The following is a 20,910-nucleotide window of genomic DNA, read 5'->3' as shown; positions in this document are numbered from 1 at the left end:
GTCAGGTCTAGGAGTTAACGCCGAGTCATTTAGTCAGGTCTAGGAGTTAACGCCGAGTCATTTAGTCAGGTCTAGAAGGAGTTAATGCCGAGTCATTTAGTCAGGTCTAGAAGGAGTTAATGCCAAGTCATTTAGTCAGGTCTAGGAGTTAATGCCAAGTAATTTAGTCAGGTCTAGGAGTTAACGCCGAGTCATTTAGTCAGGTCTAGAAGGAGTTAATGCCGAGTCATTTAGTCAGGTCTAGAAGGAGTTAATGCCGAGTCATTTAGTCAGGTCTAGAAGGAGTTAATGCCGAGTCATTTAGTCAGGTCTAGAAGGAGTTAATGCCGAGTCATTTAGTCAGGTTTAGGAGGAGTTAATGCAGAGTCATTTAGTCAGGTCTAGAAGGAGTTAATGCCGAGTCATTTAGTCAGGTCTAGAAGGAGTTAATGCCGAGTCCTTTAGTCAGGTCTAGAAGGAGTTAATGCCGAGTCATTTAGTCAGGTCTAGAAGGAGTTAATGCAGAGTCATTTAGTCAGGTCTAGAAGGAGTTAATGCAGAGTCATTTAGTCAGGTCTAGAAGGAGTTAATGCAGAGTCATTTAGTCAGGTCTAGAAGGAGTTAATGCAGAGTCATTTAGTCAGGTCTAGAAGGAGTTAATGCAGTCATTTAGTCAGGTCTAGAAGGAGTTAATGCCGAGTCATTTAGTCAGGTCTAGAAGGAGTTAATGCAGAGTCATTTAGTCAGGTCTAGAAGGAGTTAATGCAGAGTCATTTAGTCAGGTCTAGAAGGAGTTATTGCAGAGTCATTTAGTCAGGTCTAGAAGGAGTTAATGCAGAGTAATTTAGTCAGGTCTAGGAGGAGTTAATGCAGAGTCATTTAGTCAGGTCTAGAAGGAGTTAATGCAGAGTCATTTAGTCAGGTCTAGAAGGAGTTAATGCAGAGTAATTTAGTCAGGTCTAGAAGGAGTTATTGCTATCCCTCTAGTGGTGTGGGGGCTGTGCTTTGGCAAAGTGGGTGGGGTTATATCCTTCCTGTTTGGCCCTGTCCGGGGGTGTCCTCGGAGTGGGCCACAGTGTCTCCTGACCCCTCCTGTCTCAGCCTCCAGTATTTATGCTGCAGTAGTTTATGTGTCGGGGGGCTAGGGTCAGTTTGTTATATCTGGAGTACTTCTCCTGTCCTATTCGGTGTCCTGTGTGAATCTAAGTGTGCGTTCTCTAATTCTCTCCTTCTCTCTTTCTCTCTCTCGGAGGACCTGAGCCCTAGGACCATGCCCCAGGACTACCTGACATGATGACTCCTTGCTGTCCCCAGTCCACCTGGCTGTGCTGCTGCTCCAGTTTCAACTGTTCTGCCTTATTATTATTCGACCATGCTGATCATTTATGAACATTTGAACATCTTGGCCATGTTCTGTTATAATCTCCACCCGGCACAGCCAGAAGAGGACTGGCCATCCCACATATGCTCTCTCTAATTCTCTCTTTCTTTCTCTCTCTCGGAGGACCTGAGCCCTAGGACCATGCCCCAGGAATACCTGACATGATGACTCCTTGCTGTCCCCAGTCCACCTGACTGTGCTGCTGCTCCAGTTTCAACTATTCTGCCTTATTATTATTCGACCATGCTGGTCATTTATGAACATCTTGACCATGTTTTGTTATAATCTCCACCCGGCACAGCCAGAAGAGGACTGGCCACCCCACATAGCCTGGTTCCTCTCTAGGTTTCTTCCTAGGTTTTGGCCTTTCTAGGGAGTTTTTCCTAGCCACCGTGCTTCTTCACCTGCATTGCTTGCTGTTTGGGGTTTTAGGCTGGGTTTCTGTACAGCACTTTGAGATATCAGCTGATGTACGAAGGGCTATATAAAATAAATTTGATTTGATTTGATTTGATTGCAGAGTCATTTAGTCAGGTCTAGAAGGAGTTATTGCAGAGTCATTTAGTCAGGTCTAGAAGGAGTTAATGCCGAGTCATTTAGTCAGGTCTAGAAGGAGTTAATGCAGAGTAATTTAGTCAGGTCTAGAAGGAGTTAATGCAGAGTCATTTAGTCAGGTCTAGAAGGAGTTAATGCAGAGTCATTTAGTCAGGTCTAGAAGGAGTTAATGCAGAGTCATTTAGTCAGGTCTAGAAGGAGACTGGGTAATGCTGATGAATTTAGTCAATGGGGACTAGGACACAAGTTAATGCAGAGTCATTTAGTCAATCAGGTCTAGAAGGAGACTACTGGATCAAACTGGATCAAACTGATGGGAGCCAGAGCTGTTCCTAATCTCTCCTCGGGGACCCCCAGCCGTATCAAATCTCTCCTCAGGGACCCCCAGCCGTATCAAACCTCTCCTCGGGACCCCCAGCCGTATCAAACCTCTCCTCTGGGACCACCAGCCGTTCCAAATCTCTCCTCGGGACCCCCAGACGTTTCACAATTTTGTTGAAACCCTGAACTAGCTCACCAGATCCAAGTAGTCAAGGTTTTTGATAATTAGTTGACAAGTTGAATCAGGTGTGCTAGCTCTGGAATAGTTTAAATACATGGAACGGCTGGGGTTCCCCGAGGAGAGGTTTGGAACAGCTGGGGTTCCCGAGGAGAGGTTTGGAACAGCTGGGGTTCCCGAGGAGAGGTTTGGAATAGCTGGGGTTCCCGAGGAGAGGTTTGGAACAGCTGGGGTTCCCGAGGAGAGGTTTGGAACAGCTGGGGTTCCAGAGGAGAGGTTTGGAATGGCTGGGGTTCCAGAGGAGTTGTTTGGAACAGCTGGGGGTTCCCGAGGAGAGATATGGAACGGCTGGGGTTCCCGAGGAGAGATATGGAACAGCTGGGGTCCCCGAGGAGAGGTATGGAACAGCTGGGGTCCCCGAGGAGAGGTTTGGAATGGCTGGGGTTCCAGAGGAGAGGTTTGGAATGGCTGGGGTTCCAGAGGAGAGGTTTGGAACAGCTGGGGTCCCCGAGGAGAGGTTTGGAACAGCTGGGGTTCCCGAGGAGAGGTTTGGAACAGCTGGGGTCCCTGTGGAGAGATATGGAACAGCTGGGGTCCCTGTGGAGAGATATGGAACAGCTGGGGTCCCCGAGGAGAGGTTTGGAACAGCTGGGGTTCCCGAGGAGAGGTTTGGAACAGCTGGGGTCCCCGAGGAGAGGTTTGGAACAGCTGGGGTTCCCCGAGGAGAGATATGGAACAGCTGGGGTCCCCGAGGAGAGATATGGAACAGCTGGGGTTCCCTGAGGAGAGGTTTGGAACAGCTGGGGTTCCAGAGGAGAGATATGGAACAGCTGGGGTTCCCGAGGAGAGATATGGAACAGCTGGGGTCCCCGAGGAGAGGTTTGGAACAGCTGGGGTCCCCGAGGAGAGATATGGAACAGCTGGGGTTCCCTGAGGAGAGGTTTGGAACAGCTGGGGTTCCAGAGGAGAGATATGGAACAGCTGGGGTTCCCGAGGAGAGATATGGAACAGCTGGGGTCCCCGAGGAGAGGTTTGGAACAGCTGGGTTTCCCGAGGAGAGGTTTGGAACAGCTAGGGTTCCCGAGGAGAGGTTTGGAACAGCTGGGGTTCCCGAGGAGAGGTTTGGAATAGCTGGGGTTCCCGAGGAGAGGTTTGGAACAGCTGGGGTTCCCGAGGAGAGGTTTGGAATAGCTGGGGTTCCCGAGGAGAGGTTTGGAACAGCTGGGGTTCCCGAGGAGAGGTTTGGAACAGCTGGGGTTCCAGAGGAGAGGTTTGGAATGGCTGGGGTTCCAGAGGAGTTGTTTGGAACAGCTGGGGGTTCCAGAGGAGAGGTTTGGAATGGCTGGGGTTCCAGAGGAGTTGTTTGGAACAGCTGGGGGTTCCCGAGGAGAGATATGGAACGGCTGGGGTTCCAGAGGAGAGGTTTGGAATGGCTGGGGTTCCAGAGGAGTTGTTTGGAACAGCTGGGGGTTCCCGAGGAGAGATATGGAACGGCTGGGGTTCCCGAGGAGAGATATGGAACAGCTGGGGTCCCCGAGGAGAGGTATGGAACAGCTGGGGTCCCCGAGGAGAGGTTTGGAATGGCTGGGGTTCCAGAGGAGAGGTTTGGAATGGCTGGGGTTCCAGAGGAGAGGTTTGGAACAGCTGGGGTCCCCGAGGAGAGGTTTGGAACAGCTGGGGTTCCCGAGGAGAGGTTTGGAACAGCTGGGGTCCCTGTGGAGAGATATGGAACAGCTGGGGTCCCTGTGGAGAGATATGGAACAGCTGGGGTCCCCGAGGAGAGGTTTGGAACAGCTGGGGTTCCCGAGGAGAGGTTTGGAACAGCTGGGGTCCCCGAGGAGAGGTTTGGAACAGCTGGGGTTCCCCGAGGAGAGATATGGAACAGCTGGGGTCCCCGAGGAGAGATATGGAACAGCTGGGGTTCCCTGAGGAGAGGTTTGGAACAGCTGGGGTTCCAGAGGAGAGATATGGAACAGCTGGGGTTCCCGAGGAGAGATATGGAACAGCTGGGGTCCCCGAGGAGAGGTTTGGAACAGCTGGGGTTCCAGAGGAGAGATATGGAACAGCTGGGGTCCCCGAGGAGAGGTTTGGAACAGCTGGGGTCCCCGAGGAGAGATATGGAACAGCTGGGGTTCCCTGAGGAGAGGTTTGGAACAGCTGGGGTTCCAGAGGAGAGATATGGAACAGCTGGGGTTCCCGAGGAGAGATATGGAACAGCTGGGGTCCCCGAGGAGAGGTTTGGAATGGCTGGGGTTCCAGAGGAGAGGTTTGGAATGGCTGGGGTTCCAGAGGAGAGGTTTGGAACAGCTGGGTTTCCCGAGGAGAGGTTTGGAACAGCTGGGGTTCCCGAGGAGAGGTTTGGAACAGCTGGGGTCCCTGTGGAGAGATATGGAACAGCTGGGGTCCCTGTGGAGAGATATGGAACAGCTGGGGTCCCCGAGGAGAGGTTTGGAACAGCTGGGGTTCCCGAGGAGAGGTTTGGAACAGCTGGGGTCCCCGAGGAGAGGTTTGGAACAGCTGGGGTTCCCCGAGGAGAGATATGGAACAGCTGGGGTCCCCGAGGAGAGATATGGAACAGCTGGGGTTCCCTGAGGAGAGGTTTGGAACAGCTGGGGTTCCAGAGGAGAGATATGGAACAGCTGGGGTTCCCGAGGAGAGATATGGAACAGCTGGGGTCCCCGAGGAGAGGTTTGGAACAGCTGGGGTTCCAGAGGAGAGATATGGAACAGCTGGGGTCCCCGAGGAGAGGTTTGGAACAGCTGGGGTCCCTGAGGAGAGATATGGAACAGCTGGGGTTCCCTGAGAAGAGGTTTGGAACAGCTGGGGTTCCAGAGGAGAGATATGGAACAGCTGGGGTTCCCGAGGAGAGATATGGAACAGCTGGGGTCCCCGAGGAGAGGTTTGGAACAGCTGGGGTTCCCGAGGAGAGGTTTGGAACAGCTGGGGTTCCCGAGGAGAGGTTTGGAACAGCTGGGGTTCCCGAGGAGAGGTTTGGAATAGCTGGGGTTCCCGAGGAGAGGTTTGGAACAGCTGGGGTTCCCGAGGAGAGGTTTGGAATAGCTGGGGTTCCCGAGGAGAGGTTTGGAACAGCTGGGGTTCCCGAGGAGAGGTTTGGAACAGCTGGGGTTCCAGAGGAGAGGTTTGGAATGGCTGGGGTTCCAGAGGAGTTGTTTGGAACAGCTGGGGGTTCCAGAGGAGAGGTTTGGAATGGCTGGGGTTCCAGAGGAGTTGTTTGGAACAGCTGGGGGTTCCCGAGGAGAGATATGGAACGGCTGGGGTTCCAGAGGAGAGGTTTGGAATGGCTGGGGTTCCAGAGGAGTTGTTTGGAACAGCTGGGGGTTCCCGAGGAGAGATATGGAACGGCTGGGGTTCCCGAGGAGAGATATGGAACAGCTGGGGTCCTCGAGGAGAGGTATGGAACAGCTGGGGTCCCCGAGGAGAGGTTTGGAATGGCTGGGGTTCCAGAGGAGAGGTTTGGAATGGCTGGGGTTCCAGAGGAGAGGTTTGGAACAGCTGGGGTCCCCGAGGAGAGGTTTGGAACAGCTGGGGTTCCCGAGGAGAGGTTTGGAACAGCTGGGGTCCCTGTGGAGAGATATGGAACAGCTGGGGTCCCTGTGGAGAGATATGGAACAGCTGGGGTCCCCGAGGAGAGGTTTGGAACAGCTGGGGTTCCCGAGGAGAGGTTTGGAACAGCTGGGGTCCCCGAGGAGAGGTTTGGAACAGCTGGGGTTCCCCGAGGAGAGATATGGAACAGCTGGGGTCCCCGAGGAGAGATATGGAACAGCTGGGGTTCCCTGAGGAGAGGTTTGGAACAGCTGGGGTTCCAGAGGAGAGATATGGAACAGCTGGGGTTCCCGAGGAGAGATATGGAACAGCTGGGGTCCCCGAGGAGAGGTTTGGAACAGCTGGGGTTCCAGAGGAGAGATATGGAACAGCTGGGGTCCCCGAGGAGAGGTTTGGAACAGCTGGGGTCCCCGAGGAGAGATAAGGAACAGCTGGGGTTCCCTGAGGAGAGGTTTGGAACAGCTGGGGTTCCAGAGGAGAGATATGGAACAGCTGGGGTTCCCGAGGAGAGATATGGAACAGCTGGGGTCCCCGAGGAGAGGTTTGGAACAGCTGGGGTTCCAGAGGAGAGATATGGAACAGCTGGGGTTCCCGAGGAGAGATATGGAACAGCTGGGGTCCCCGAGGAGAGGTTTGGAACAGCTGGGGTCCCCGAGGAGAGATATGGAACAGCTGGGGTTCCAGAGGAGAGGTATGGAACAGCTGGGGTCCCCGAGGAGAGGTTTGGAACAGCTGGGGTCCCCGAGTAGAGATATGGAACAGCTGGGATTCCAGAGGAGAGATATGGAACAGCTGGGGTCCCCGAGGAGAGGTTTGGAACAGCTGGGGTCCCCGAGGAGAGATATGGAACAGCTGGGGTCCCCGAGGAGAGGTTTGGAATGGCTGGGGTTCCAGAGGAGAGGTTTGGAATGGCTGGGGTTCCAGAGGAGAGGTTTGGAACAGCTGGGGTCCCCGAGGAGAGATATGGAACAGCTGGGGGTCCCCGAGGAGAGGTTTGGAACAGCTGGGGTCCCCGAGGAGAGGTTTGGAACAGCTGGGGTCCCCGAGGAGAGATATGGAACAGCTGGGGTCCCCGAGGAGAGGTTTGGAACAGCTGGGGTCCCCGAGGAGAGATATGGAACAGCTGGGGTTCCCGAGGAGAGATATGGAACAGCTGGGGTCCCCGAGGAGAGATATGGAACAGCTGGGGTCCCCGAGGAGAGGTTTGGAACAGCTGGGGTCCCCGAGGAGAGATATGGAACAGCTGGGGTTCCAGAGGAGAGATATAGAACAGCTGGGGGTCCCCGAGGAGAGGTTTGGAACAGCTGGGGTCCCCGTGGAGAGGTATGGAACAGCTGGGGTTCCCCGAGGAGAGGTATGGAACAGCTGGGGGTCCCCGAGGAGAGGTATGGAACAGCTGGGGTTCCCCGAGGAGAGGTTTGGAACAGCTGGGGTTCCAGAGGAGAGGTTTGGAACAGCTGGGGTTCCCAGAGGAGAGGTTTGGAACAGCTGGGGTTCCCCGAGGAGAGGTTTGGAACAGCTGGGGTCCCCGTGGAGAGATATGGAACAGCTGGGGTCCCCGTGGAGAGATTTGGAACAGCTGGGGTCCCCGAGGAGAGATATGGAACAGCTGGGGTTCCCCGAGGAGTTGTTTGGAACAGCTGGGGTCCCCGAGGAGAGGTTTGGAACAGCTGGGGTCCCCGTGGAGAGATATGGAACAGCTGGGGTCCCCGTGGAGAGATTTGGAACAGCTGGGGTCCCCGAGGAGAGATATGGAACAGCTGGGGTTCCCCGAGGAGTTGTTTGGAACAGCTGGGGTCCCCGAGGAGAGATATGGAACAGCTGGGGTCCCCGTGGAGAGATATGGAACAGCTGGGGTTCCCGAGGAGAGGTTTGGAACAGCTGGGGTCCCCGAGGAGAGATATGGAACAGCTGGGGTCCCCGAGGAGAGGTTTGGAACAGCTGGGGTCCCCGAGGAGAGATATGGAACAGCTGGGGTCCCCGAGGAGAGGTTTGGAACAGCTGGGGTCCCCGAGGAGAGGTTTGGAACAGCTGGGGTCCCCGAGGAGAGATATGGAACAGCTGGGGTCCCCGAGGAGAGGTTTGGAACAGCTGGGGTTCCAGAGGAGAGATATGGAACAGCTGGGGTCCCCGAGGAGAGGTTTGGAACAGCTGGGGTCCCCGAGGAGAGATATGGAACAGCTGGGGTTCCCTGAGGAGAGGTTTGGAACAGCTGGGGTTCCAGAGGAGAGATATGGAACAGCTGGGGTTCCCGAGGAGAGATATGGAACAGCTGGGGTCCCCGAGGAGAGGTTTGGAACAGCTGGGGTTCCAGAGGAGAGATATGGAACAGCTGGGGTTCCCGAGGAGAGATATGGAACAGCTGGGGTCCCCGAGGAGAGGTTTGGAACAGCTGGGGTCCCCGAGAAGAGATATGGAACAGCTGGGGTTCCAGAGGAGAGGTATGGAACAGCTGGGGTCCCCGAGGAGAGGTTTGGAACAGCTGGGGTCCCCGAGGAGAGATATGGAACAGCTGGGATTCCAGAGGAGAGATATGGAACAGCTGGGGTCCCCGAGGAGAGGTTTGGAACAGCTGGGGTCCCCGAGGAGAGATATGGAACAGCTGGGGTCCCCGAGGAGAGGTTTGGAATGGCTGGGGTTCCAGAGGAGAGGTTTGGAATGGCTGGGGTTCCAGAGGAGAGGTTTGGAACAGCTGGGGTCCCCGAGGAGAGATATGGAACAGCTGGGGGTCCCCGAGGAGAGGTTTGGAACAGCTGGGGTCCCCGAGGAGAGGTTTGGAACAGCTGGGGTCCCCGAGGAGAGATATGGAACAGCTGGGGTCCCCGAGGAGAGGTTTGGAACAGCTGGGGTCCCCGAGGAGAGATATGGAACAGCTGGGGTTCCCGAGGAGAGATATGGAACAGCTGGGGTCCCCGAGGAGAGATATGGAACAGCTAGGGTCCCCGAGGAGAGGTTTGGAACAGCTGGGGTCCCCGAGGAGAGATATGGAACAGCTGGGGTTCCAGAGGAGAGATATGGAACAGCTGGGGGTCCCCGAGGAGAGGTTTGGAACAGCTGGGGTCCCCGTGGAGAGGTATGGAACAGCTGGGGTTCCCCGAGGAGAGGTATGGAACAGCTGGGGGTCCCCGAGGAGAGGTATGGAACAGCTGGGGTTCCCCGAGGAGAGGTTTGGAACAGCTGGGGTTCCAGAGGAGAGGTTTGGAACAGCTGGGGTTCCCCGAGGAGAGGTTTGGAACAGCTGGGGTCCCCGTGGAGAGATATGGAACCGCTGGGGTCCCCGAGGAGAGATATGGAACAGCTGGGGTTCCCCGAGGAGTTGTTTGGAACAGCTGGGGTCCCCGAGGAGAGGTTTGGAACAGCTGGGGTCCCCGTGGAGAGATATGGAACAGCTGGGGTCCCCGTGGAGAGATTTGGAATAGCTGGGTCCCCGAGGAGAGATATGGAACAGCTGGGGTTCCCGAGGAGAGATATGGAACAGCTGGGGTCCCCGAGGAGAGGTTTGGAACAGCTGGGGTCCCCGAGAAGAGATATGGAACAGCTGGGGTTCCAGAGGAGAGGTATGGAACAGCTGGGGTCCCCGAGGAGAGGTTTGGAACAGCTGGGGTCCCCGAGGAGAGATATGGAACAGCTGGGATTCCAGAGGAGAGATATGGAACAGCTGGGGTCCCCGAGGAGAGGTTTGGAATGGCTGGGGTTCCAGAGGAGAGGTTTGGAATGGCTGGGGTTCCAGAGGAGAGGTTTGGAACAGCTGGGGTCCCCGAGGAGAGATATGGAACAGCTGGGGGTCCCCGAGGAGAGGTTTGGAACAGCTGGGGTCCCCGAGGAGAGGTTTGGAACAGCTGGGGTCCCCGAGGAGAGATATGGAACAGCTGGGGTCCCCGAGGAGAGGTTTGGAACAGCTGGGGTCCCCGAGGAGAGATATGGAACAGCTGGGGTTCCCGAGGAGAGATATGGAACAGCTGGGGTCCCCGAGGAGAGATATGGAACAGCTAGGGTCCCCGAGGAGAGGTTTGGAACAGCTGGGGTCCCCGAGGAGAGATATGGAACAGCTGGGGTTCCAGAGGAGAGATATGGAACAGCTGGGGGTCCCCGAGGAGAGGTTTGGAACAGCTGGGGTCCCCGTGGAGAGGTATGGAACAGCTGGGGTTCCCCGAGGAGAGGTATGGAACAGCTGGGGGTCCCCGAGGAGAGGTATGGAACAGCTGGGGTTCCCCGAGGAGAGGTTTGGAACAGCTGGGGTTCCAGAGGAGAGGTTTGGAACAGCTGGGGTTCCCCGAGGAGAGGTTTGGAACAGCTGGGGTCCCCGTGGAGAGATATGGAACAGCTGGGGTCCCCGAGGAGAGATATGGAACAGCTGGGGTTCCCCGAGGAGTTGTTTGGAACAGCTGGGGTCCCCGAGGAGAGGTTTGGAACAGCTGGGGTCCCCGTGGAGAGATATGGAACAGCTGGGGTCCCCGTGGAGAGATTTGGAATAGCTGGGTCCCCGAGGAGAGATATGGAACAGCTGGGGTTCCCCGAGGAGTTGTTTGGAACAGCTGGGGTCCCCGAGGAGAGATATGGAACAGCTGGGGTCCCCGTGGAGAGATATGGAACAGCTGGGGTTCCCGAGGAGAGGTTTGGAACAGCTGGGGTCCCCGAGGAGAGATATGGAACAGCTGGAGTCCCCGAGGAGAGGTTTGGAACAGCTGGGGTCCCCGAGGAGAGATATGGAACAGCTGGGGTCCCCGAGGAGAGGTTTGGAACAGCTGGGGTCCCCGAGGAGAGATATGGAACAGCTGGGGTTCCCCGAGGAGAGGTATGGAATGGCTGGGGTTCCAGAGGAGAGGTTTGGAACAGCTGGGGTTCCAGAGGAGAGATATGGAACAGCTGGGGTCCCCGAGGAGAGGTTTGGAACAGCTGGGGTTCCAGAGGAGAGATATGGAACAGCTGGGGTCCCCGAGGAGAGGTTTGGAATGGCTGGGGTTCCAGAGGAGAGGTTTGGAACAGCTGGGGTCCCCGAGGAGAGGTTTGGAACAGCTGGGGTCCCCGAGGAGAGATATGGAACAGCTGGGGTCCCCGAGGAGAGATATGGAACAGCTGGGGTTCCAGAGGAGAGATATGGAACAGCTGGGGTTCCCGAGGAGAGGTTTGGAACAGCTGGGGTCCCCGAGGAGAGGTTTGGAACAGCTGGGGTCCCCGAGGAGAGATATGGAACAGCTGGGGTCCCCGAGGAGAGGTATGGAACAGCTGGGGTCCCCGAGGAGAGGTTTGGAATGGCTGGGGTTCCAGAGGAGAGATATGGAACAGCTGGGGTCCCCGAGGAGAGGTATGGAACAGCTGGGGTCCCCGAGGAGAGGTTTGGAACAGCTGGGGTTCCAGAGGAGAGGTTTAGAACAGCTGGGGTCCCCGAGGAGAGGTATGGAACAGCTGGGGTCCCCGAGGAGAGGTATGGAACAGCTGGGGTCCCCGAGGAGAGGTTTGGAACAGCTGGGGTTCCAGAGGAGAGATATGGAACAGCTGGGGTCCCCGAGGAGAGATATGGAACAGCTGGGGTTCCAGAGGAGAGGTTTGGAACAGCTGGGGTTCCAGAGGAGAGGTTTGGAACAGCTGGGGTTCCAGAGGAGAGGTATGGAACAGCTGGGGTCCCCGAGGAGAGGTATGGAACAGCTGGGGTCCCCGAGGAGAGGTTTGGAACAGCTGGGGTTCCAGAGGAGAGATATGGAACAGCTGGGGTCCCCGAGGAGAGATATGGAACAGCTGGGGTCCCCGAGGAGAGGTTTGGAACAGCTGGGGTCCCCGAGGAGAGGTTTGGAACAGCTGGGGTCCCCGAGGAGAGATATGGAACAGCTGGGGTTCCAGAGGAGAGATATGGAACAGCTGGGGTCCCCGAGGAGAGGTTTGATAACCACTGCTCTAGTGACTGTGTGAAGGAGATCTCTGCCTCCACCATGTACTGTAGAATATTACAAGTTAGAAACGTTTTATATAAGGGGACTTATATTCCATACCTTCATTAGATCCTCGAGTGACTGTGTGAAGGAGATCTCTGCCTCCACCATGTAGAACTCAGCCAGGTGACGTCTGCTCTGAGAGTTCTCTGCCCGGAACGTTGGTCCAAAAGCGTACACTCCAGGAAACGCCCTGGAAGAGACATAGAACACACAAAGTATAAATACTGCATTCGTACAATACTCTCTCTGGATCTTATGAGTGAGTGAGTGAGTGAGTGAGTGGGTGGGTGAGTGAGTGGACGGGCGGGGTGGGTGTGTGAGTGAATGAGTGAGTGAGTGAGTGAGTGAGTGAGTGAGTGAGTGAGTGGGCGGGGTGGGTGTGTGAGTGAGTGTGTGAGTGAGTGAGTGAGTGAGTGAGTGAGTGACCAAAAGACTGACTGAATTAAAGCATGGTACTGAGTTCCAGTATCTCCTCACCCAGCCATGACCTCCAGATGCAGCTGCCCAGAGACAGTCAGGTACGCTGGGACAGAGAAGAAGTGTTGGTGCCCTTCCTCATCCTGGTTCTTCTCCTGACCTGCAGGCTGAGGGAAGATAGAAGACACATTAATCCTTCTCTTTACAATAACAACTAGATGGTCAAACGAAACTGCTCCACAAGTCCCAAGTATTGTCATTATCAGAATTGTAATTCTCTGACAGACAGATCAGAATTGTAATTCTCTGACAGACAGATCAGAATTGTAATTCTCTGACGGACAGATCAGAATTGTAATTCTCTGACAGACAGATCAGAATTGTAATTCTCTGACAGACAGATCAGAATTGTAATTCTCTGACAGACAGATCAGAATTGTAATTCTCTGACAGACAGATCAGAATTGTAATTCTCTGACAGACAGATCAGAATTGTAATTCTCTGACAGACAGATCAGAATTGTAATTCTCTGACAGACAGATCAGAATTGTAATTCTCTGACAGACAGAGCTCACCTCAACCTGGAAGAGCTCTCCTGCCCCTTCACAGTCATTAGAGGTGAGGACTGGGGTGTGGACCTGAATAAAGCCCTTCTCCTGCAACAACAACAACACTGACATGATCATCCAACAACAACACTGACATTATCATCCAACAACAACACTGACATTATCATCCAACAACAACACTGACATTATCATCCAACAACAACACTGACATTATCATCCAACAACAACAACAACACTGACATTATCATCCAGACTGGGGTGTGGACCTGAATAAAGCCCTTCTCCTCCAACAACAGCAACACTGACATTATCATCCAACAACAACACTGACATTATCATCTGGACTGGGGTGTGGACCTGAATAAAGCCCTTCTCCTCCAACAACAGCAACACTGACATTATCATCCAACAACAACACTGACATTATCATCCAACAACAACACTGACATTATCATCCAGACTGGGGTGTGGACCTGAATAAAGCCCTTCTCCTCCAACAACAGCAACACTGACATTATCATCCAACAACAACACTGACATTATCATCTGGACTGGGGTGTGGACCTGAATAAAGCCCTTCTCCTCCAACAACAGCAACACTGACATTATCATCCAACAACAACACTGACATTATCATCTGGACTGGGGTGTGGACCTGAATAAAGCCCTTCTCCTGCAACAACAACAACACTGACATTATCATCCAACAACAACAACACTGACATTATCATCCAACAACAACACTGACATTATCATCCAACAACAACACTGACATTATCATCCAACAACAACAACAACACTGACATTATCATCCAGACTGGGGTGTGGACCTGAATACAGCCCTTCTCCTCCAACAACAGCAACACTGACATTATCATCCAACAACAACACTGACATTATCATCCAACAACAACAACACTGACATTATCATCCAACAACAACAACATGACATTATCATCCAACAACAACAACACTAACATTATCATCTAACAACAACACTGACATTATCATCCAGACTGGGGTGTGGACCTGAATAAAGCCCTTCTCCTCCAACAACAGCAACACTGACATTATCATCCAACAACAACAACAACACTGACATTATCATCCAACAACAACACTGACATTATCATCCAACAACAACACTGACATTATCATCTGGACTGGGGTGTGGACCTGAATAAAGCCCTTCTCCTGCAACAACAACACTGACATGATCATCCAACAACAACACTGACATTATCATCCAACAACAACACTGACATTATCATCCAACAACAACACTGACATTATCATCCAGACTGGGGTGTGGACCTGAATACAGCCCTTCTCCTCCAACAACAGCAACACTGACATTATCATCCAACAACAACACTGACATTATCATCCAACAACAACAACACTGACATTATCATCCAACAACAACAACATGACATTATCATCCAACAACAACAACACTAACATTATCATCTAACAACAACACTGACATTATCATCCAGACTGGGGTGTGGACCTGAATAAAGCCCTTCTCCTCCAACAACAGCAACACTGACATTATCATCCAACAACAACAACAACACTGACATTATCATCCAACAACAACACTGACATTATCATCCAACAACAACACTGACATTATCATCTGGACTGGGGTGTGGACCTGAATAAAGCCCTTCTCCTGCAACAACAACACTGACATGATCATCCAACAACAACACTGACATTATCATCCAACAACAACACTGACATTATCATCCAACAACAACACTGACATTATCATCCAGACTGGGGTGTGGACCTGAATAAAGCCCTTCTCCTCCAACAACAGCAACACTGACATTATCATCCAACAACAACACTGACATTATCATCTGGACTGGGGTGTGGACCTGAATAAAGCCCTTCTCCTCCAACAACAGCAACACTGACATTATCATCCAACAACAACACTGACATTATCATCTGGACTGGGGTGTGGACCTGAATAAAGCCCTTCTCCTGCAACAACAACAACACTGACATTATCATCCAACAACAACAACACTGACATTATCATCCAACAACAACACTGACATTATCATCCAACAACAACACTGACATTATCATCCAACAACAACAACAACACTGACATTATCATCCAGACTGGGGTGTGGACCTGAATACAGCCCTTCTCCTCCAACAACAGCAACACTGACATTATCATCCAACAACAACACTGACATTATCATCCAACAACAACAACACTGACATTATCATCCAACAACAACAACATGACATTATCATCCAACAACAACAACACTAACATTATCATCTAACAACAACACTGACATTATCATCCAGACTGGGGTGTGGACCTGAATAAAGCCCTTCTCCTCCAACAACAGCAACACTGACATTATCATCCAACAACAACACTGACATTATCATCTGGACTGGGGTGTGGACCTGAATAAAGCCCTTCTCCTGCAACAACAACACTGACATGATCATCCAACAACAACACTGACATTATCATCCAACAACAACACTGACATTATCATCCAACAACAACACTGACATTATCATCTGGACTGGGGTGTGGACCTGAATAAAGCCCTTCTCCTGCAACAACAACAACACTGACATTATCATCCAACAACAACAACACTGACATTATCATCCAACAACAACACTGACATTATCATCCAACAACAACACTGACATTATCATCCAACAACAACAACAACACTGACATTATCATCCAGACTGGGGTGTGGACCTGAATACAGCCCTTCTCCTCCAACAACAGCAACACTGACATTATCATCCAACAACAACACTGACATTATCATCCAACAACAACAACACTGACATTATCATCCAACAACAACAACATGACATTATCATCCAACAACAACAACACTAACATTATCATCTAACAACAACACTGACATTATCATCCAGACTGGGGTGTGGACCTGAATAAAGCCCTTCTCCTCCAACAACAGCAACACTGACATTATCATCCAACAACAACAACAACACTGACATTATCATCCAACAACAACACTGACATTATCATCCAACAACAACACTGACATTATCATCTGGACTGGGGTGTGGACCTGAATAAAGCCCTTCTCCTGCAACAACAACAACACTGACATTATCATCCAACAACAACACTGACATTATCATCCAACAACAACACTGACATTATCATCCAACAACAACACTGACATTATCATCCAACAACAACACTGACATTATCATCTGGACTGGGGTGTGGACCTGAATAAAGCCCTTCTCCTCCAACAACAGCAACACTGACATTATCATCCAACAACAACACTGACATTATCATCTGGACTGGGGTGTGGACCTGAATAAAGCCCTTCTCCTGCAACAACAACAACACTGACATTATCATCCAACAACAACAACACTGACATTATCATCCAACAACAACACTGACATTATCATCCAACAACAACACTGACATTATCATCCAACAACAACAACAACACTGACATTATCATCCAGACTGGGGTGTGGACCTGAATACAGCCCTTCTCCTCCAACAACAGCAACACTGACATTATCATCCAACAACAACACTGACATTATCATCCAACAACAACAACACTGACATTATCATCCAACAACAACAACATGACATTATCATCCAACAACAACAACACTAACATTATCATCTAACAACAACACTGACATTATCATCCAGACTGGGGTGTGGACCTGAATAAAGCCCTTCTCCTCCAACAACAGCAACACTGACATTATCATCCAACAACAACAACAACACTGACATTATCATCCAACAACAACACTGACATTATCATCCAGACTGGGGTGTGGACCTGAATACAGCCCTTCTCTTGCAACAATGACATTTCACACTATTGGGTCAGCTTGGATATTGTACTTCCCGACATGGTTCCAGCACCAACGGTGGATGAGAAGGCTAGCCAGACCAGCCCAGCAAAGCCTGGCTTGGGACAGTAGTGTGAAAAGGATATGAGTTGGTATAACAATGATATTCTATGAAAAGCCAACTGACATTTACTCCTGAGGTGCTGACCTGTTCACCGGAAAGTGCTACCTGTCCCAGACCTGCTGTTTACAACTCTCTAGAGACAGCAGGAGTGGTAGAGATACTCTTAATGATCGGCTATGAAAAGCCAACTGACATTTACTCCTGAGGTGCTGACCTGTTGCACCCTCGACAACTACTGTGATTATTATTATCTCCACCAGGCACAGCCAGAAGAGGACTGGCCACCCCTCATAGCCTGGTTCCTCTCTAGGTTTATAATCTCCACCCGGCACAGCCAGAAGAGGACTGGCCACCCCTCATAGCCTGGTTCCTCTCTAGGTTTATAATCTCCACCCGGCACAGCCAGAAGAGGACTGGCCACCCCTCATAGCCTGGTTCCTCTCTAGGTTTATAATCTCCACCCGGCACAGCCAGAAGAGGACTGGCCACCCCTCATAGCCTGGTTCCTCTCTAGGTTTATAATCTCCACCCGGCACAGCCAGAAGAGGACTGGCCACCCCTCATAGCCTGGTTCCTCCTCTAGGTTTCTAGAGTTTCTCCTAGCCACCGTGCTTCTACACCTGCCTTGCTTGCTGTTTGGGGTTTTAGAAGGGCTTTATAAATCCATTTGATTGATATTCTAGTCTACTGGTCTAACATTGGTCTCATCTCACCTTGAAATATTGCTGTATAGCAGTGGTGGCTTCGCTGCGTATTCTCAGCAGGGAACTGAAGGCGTTGGTTTTACACCTCAGGTGAGGAAACTGACGGATGTATTCCAGACCATGTTTCTCCTTGATCTTAAAGGGGAAGTCCTGCAACAACAGATATTATACATTCTCCAACCACATCTATCTGGTTATATATTTACATTCTCCAACCACATCTATCTGGTTATATATTTACATTCTCCAACCACATCTATCTGGTTATATATTTACATTCTCCAACCACATCTATCTGGTTCTATATTTACATTCTCCAACCACATCTATCAGGTTATATATTTACCACAGGGTTACATTCTCCAACCACATCTATCAGGTTATATATTTACATTCTCCAACCACATCTATCTGGTTATATATTTACATTCTCCAACCACATCTATCTGGTTATATATTTACATTCTCCAACCACATCTATCAGGTTATATATTTACATTCTCCAACCACATCTATCTGGTTATATATTTACATTCTCCAACCACATCTATCTGGTTATATATTTACATTCTCCAACCACATCTATCTGGTTCTATATTTACATTCTCCAACCACATCTATCTGGTTATATATTTACATTCTCCAACCACATCTATCTGGTTATATATTTACATTCTCCAACCACATCTATCTGGTTCTATATTTACCACAGGGTTACATTCTCCAACCACATCTATCTGGTCAGCCTGCAGTTCCACGTCCTGCTTGCGGCTGGGACTCGTGACCAGACTCCCTGAGATCTCCACAGCACTCCCAAACGTCAGCAGTCTGGAGAAGAAGAACCAACCAGGAAAGAACAGAGAAGTGATAATCAAGCCAATGAAAAATACTCATGACAGGTATATTAATATATCATATAACTACACAAGTCACTTCACCCCAAAGGGAAGAGGGTGCTATGGGCCCTGGTCTAAAGTAGTACACTAAACAGGGAAGAGGGTGCTATGGGCCCTGGTCTAAAGTAGTACACTATACAGGGAAGAGGGTGCTATGGGCCCTGGTCTAAAGTAGTGCACTATACAGGGAAGAAAGTGCTATAATAAAAGGTAGCCTACAGGTACGTCCTCACCTGTGGTTGAGCTCTGAGCTGGCCACTACCTGTAGAGACTGAAGGGAGCTCCCGTCATTCACATGGAGGAACAGATTCTCCTTCTGGGGTCTCACAGAGCGAACCCAGCCCTAGGATATCATAGAGACGGTATATTACAGTACATTATAGACTTTTTTTGTTGAATTTGACCCCCTTTTTCATCCCAATTTCATAGTATCCAATTATTAGTAGTTACTATATGGTCTCATCGCTACAACTCCCGGGAGAGACGACGGTCGAAAGTCATGCGTCCTCCGAAACACAACTCAACCAAGCCACACTGCTTCTTAACACAGCATCCAACCCGGAAGCCAGCCGCACCAATGTGTCGGAGGAAACACCGTGCACCTTGGTTAGCACTGCGCCCGGCCCGCCACAGGAGTCGCTGATGCGCGATGAGACAAGGATATCCCTAGAGTCTCTGGTGGCACAGCTAGCGCTGCGATGCAGTGCCTTAGACCACTGCGCCACCCGGGAGGCCACATTATAGACTTTGACCAGCTCAGCCGTAGGATATCAGGGGGACACAGTGGTGTAAAGTACTTAAAAGTAAAAATAGTACTACTTAAGTCATTTTTGGGGGGTATCTGTACTTTACTTTTAATATTTTGACCACTTTTACTTCACTACATTCCAAGAGAAAATCATGTACTTTCTACTCCATACAGTTTCCTTGACACCCAAAATAACTCATTACATTTTGAATGTTTAGCTGGACAGTAAAATGGTCCAATTCACACACACTGTAAATTATATGTGTCGGAGTGTGACCCTGGCTACCTGTAAATAAAACAGAAAGACGTCTGGTTTTATTAATACTTTCACTTTTGATTCTTAAGTATATTTTAGCAATTAAATGTACTTTTGATACTTAAGTATATTTCAAACCAAATACTTTGACTTTTACTCAAGTAGTATTTTACTGGGTGACTTTCACTTGACTCATTTTCTATTAAGGTATCTTTACTTTTACTCAAGTATGACAACTGCGTTTAAAAAAAAAACATTTGAGTCATTTAGCAGACACTCTTATCCAGAGTGACTTACAGGATTCATCTTAAGATAGCTAAAGTTAGGTGGGACAACCACATATCACAGGCATAGAAAATAAATTTCTTCACCACAGGAGGGACAGTACATTACAATATACACTTTGACCAACTCGGTCCTGAGTGAAATAGCTAAATACAGTAATCTGTAATTAACCTTTCAGAAATGAAGTTACAAATGTAATATTTGGAAATGACAGTAGCAGTGATGAACACTGAGGAGCAGAGCTCTGAGGGTCATTCATTCATTCACTTCTCATTCATTCATTTATGACCGTATTTTATTTAACCTTTAAGGCATGTCAGTTGAGAAGAAATGCTTCATTTACAATGCCGGTCTACAGTAGACACAATTACAATACCTGCACTTTGATTTTTGTTCCCACTTCTAAATTTGAGATTGCCTCGCATATTCGGAGCTTTCTGGGTGTCTCCTGGCAGTAATATCGAAGGCTTTGCAACATTCCAAGAGCTGCTTCAGACAACCACAACCTATTAGCCGGCAACATTGTTACTATATGCCTCGAAATTTAGACGTTGAACAAATAAATAGTTTAGTTACAGACGCTATATTATGCAATATGGAGCTACAATTACTAAAATACAAAAGAGGTAGACGATTTCTTCATTATGACAGTTAAATTCAGTTTATAAAACACCAGTTGACATTCACGTTGTCCCGTTCATCCTGGTTGAAGATCACTTCCCGTTTGGGTCTCTGGCTATTGGTGCTCCTTCTTCTTCGTCTTCTTCTATGGGGTTGAACTGCGGTTGGCTATTGGTGCTCCTTCTTCTTCTTCTTCGATGGGGTTTAACGTCGGTTGGCTATTGGTGCTCCTTCTTCTTCGTCTTCTTCTATGGGGTTGAACGGCGGTTGGCTATTGGTGCGATTCTGTGACATTTCTTTTCAACTAGACAATACGACTATGCTGAACCGTGTGGTACTGGTCCATCACCAGAGACGTGACCGGGAAAAAACGACCCGTTTCTAATCTGCACCGCTCGGTTATGTTGACAACAAGGCAGCATCTCAGATTGAACAATGACACAGAGATTTCACCGGATTGTATAAAAATGTTTTAAAGCATTCGCTTGACATTTCCAATCACTAGCAAATA

General features: G+C 50.3%; 1 protein-coding gene across 1 annotated transcript in view; it reads right to left on the bottom strand.

The window, feature by feature from the left end:
- The window catches only part of nars2 (asparaginyl-tRNA synthetase 2, mitochondrial), a 44,801-nt gene extending 24,240 nt beyond the window's left edge, over positions 1-20,561 (bottom strand). Inside the window, exons 1-7 of the mRNA XM_036965512.2 lie at positions 20,155-20,561; positions 18,723-18,832; positions 18,301-18,421; positions 17,603-17,743; positions 12,902-12,982; positions 12,386-12,492; positions 11,966-12,098 (exon numbers count right to left, since the gene is read on the bottom strand). Coding sequence (XP_036821407.2) covers positions 11,966-12,098; positions 12,386-12,492; positions 12,902-12,982; positions 17,603-17,743; positions 18,301-18,421; positions 18,723-18,832; positions 20,155-20,301 — 840 coding nt within the window. The 5' untranslated portion in view covers positions 20,302-20,561. The remainder of the gene's footprint in view (positions 1-11,965; positions 12,099-12,385; positions 12,493-12,901; positions 12,983-17,602; positions 17,744-18,300; positions 18,422-18,722; positions 18,833-20,154) is intronic.
- Positions 20,562-20,910: the final 349 nt, after the last annotated feature.

The sequence above is a fragment of the Oncorhynchus mykiss genome, chromosome 27 (assembly GCF_057628025.1).
Source record: "Oncorhynchus mykiss isolate SJ-2025 chromosome 27, ASM5762802v1, whole genome shotgun sequence".
In the NCBI taxonomy this organism is placed as follows: Eukaryota; Metazoa; Chordata; class Actinopteri; order Salmoniformes; family Salmonidae; genus Oncorhynchus; species Oncorhynchus mykiss.
Note: the sequence above shows the minus strand (reverse complement) of the source record. Positions and strands in the feature narration are given on the sequence as shown.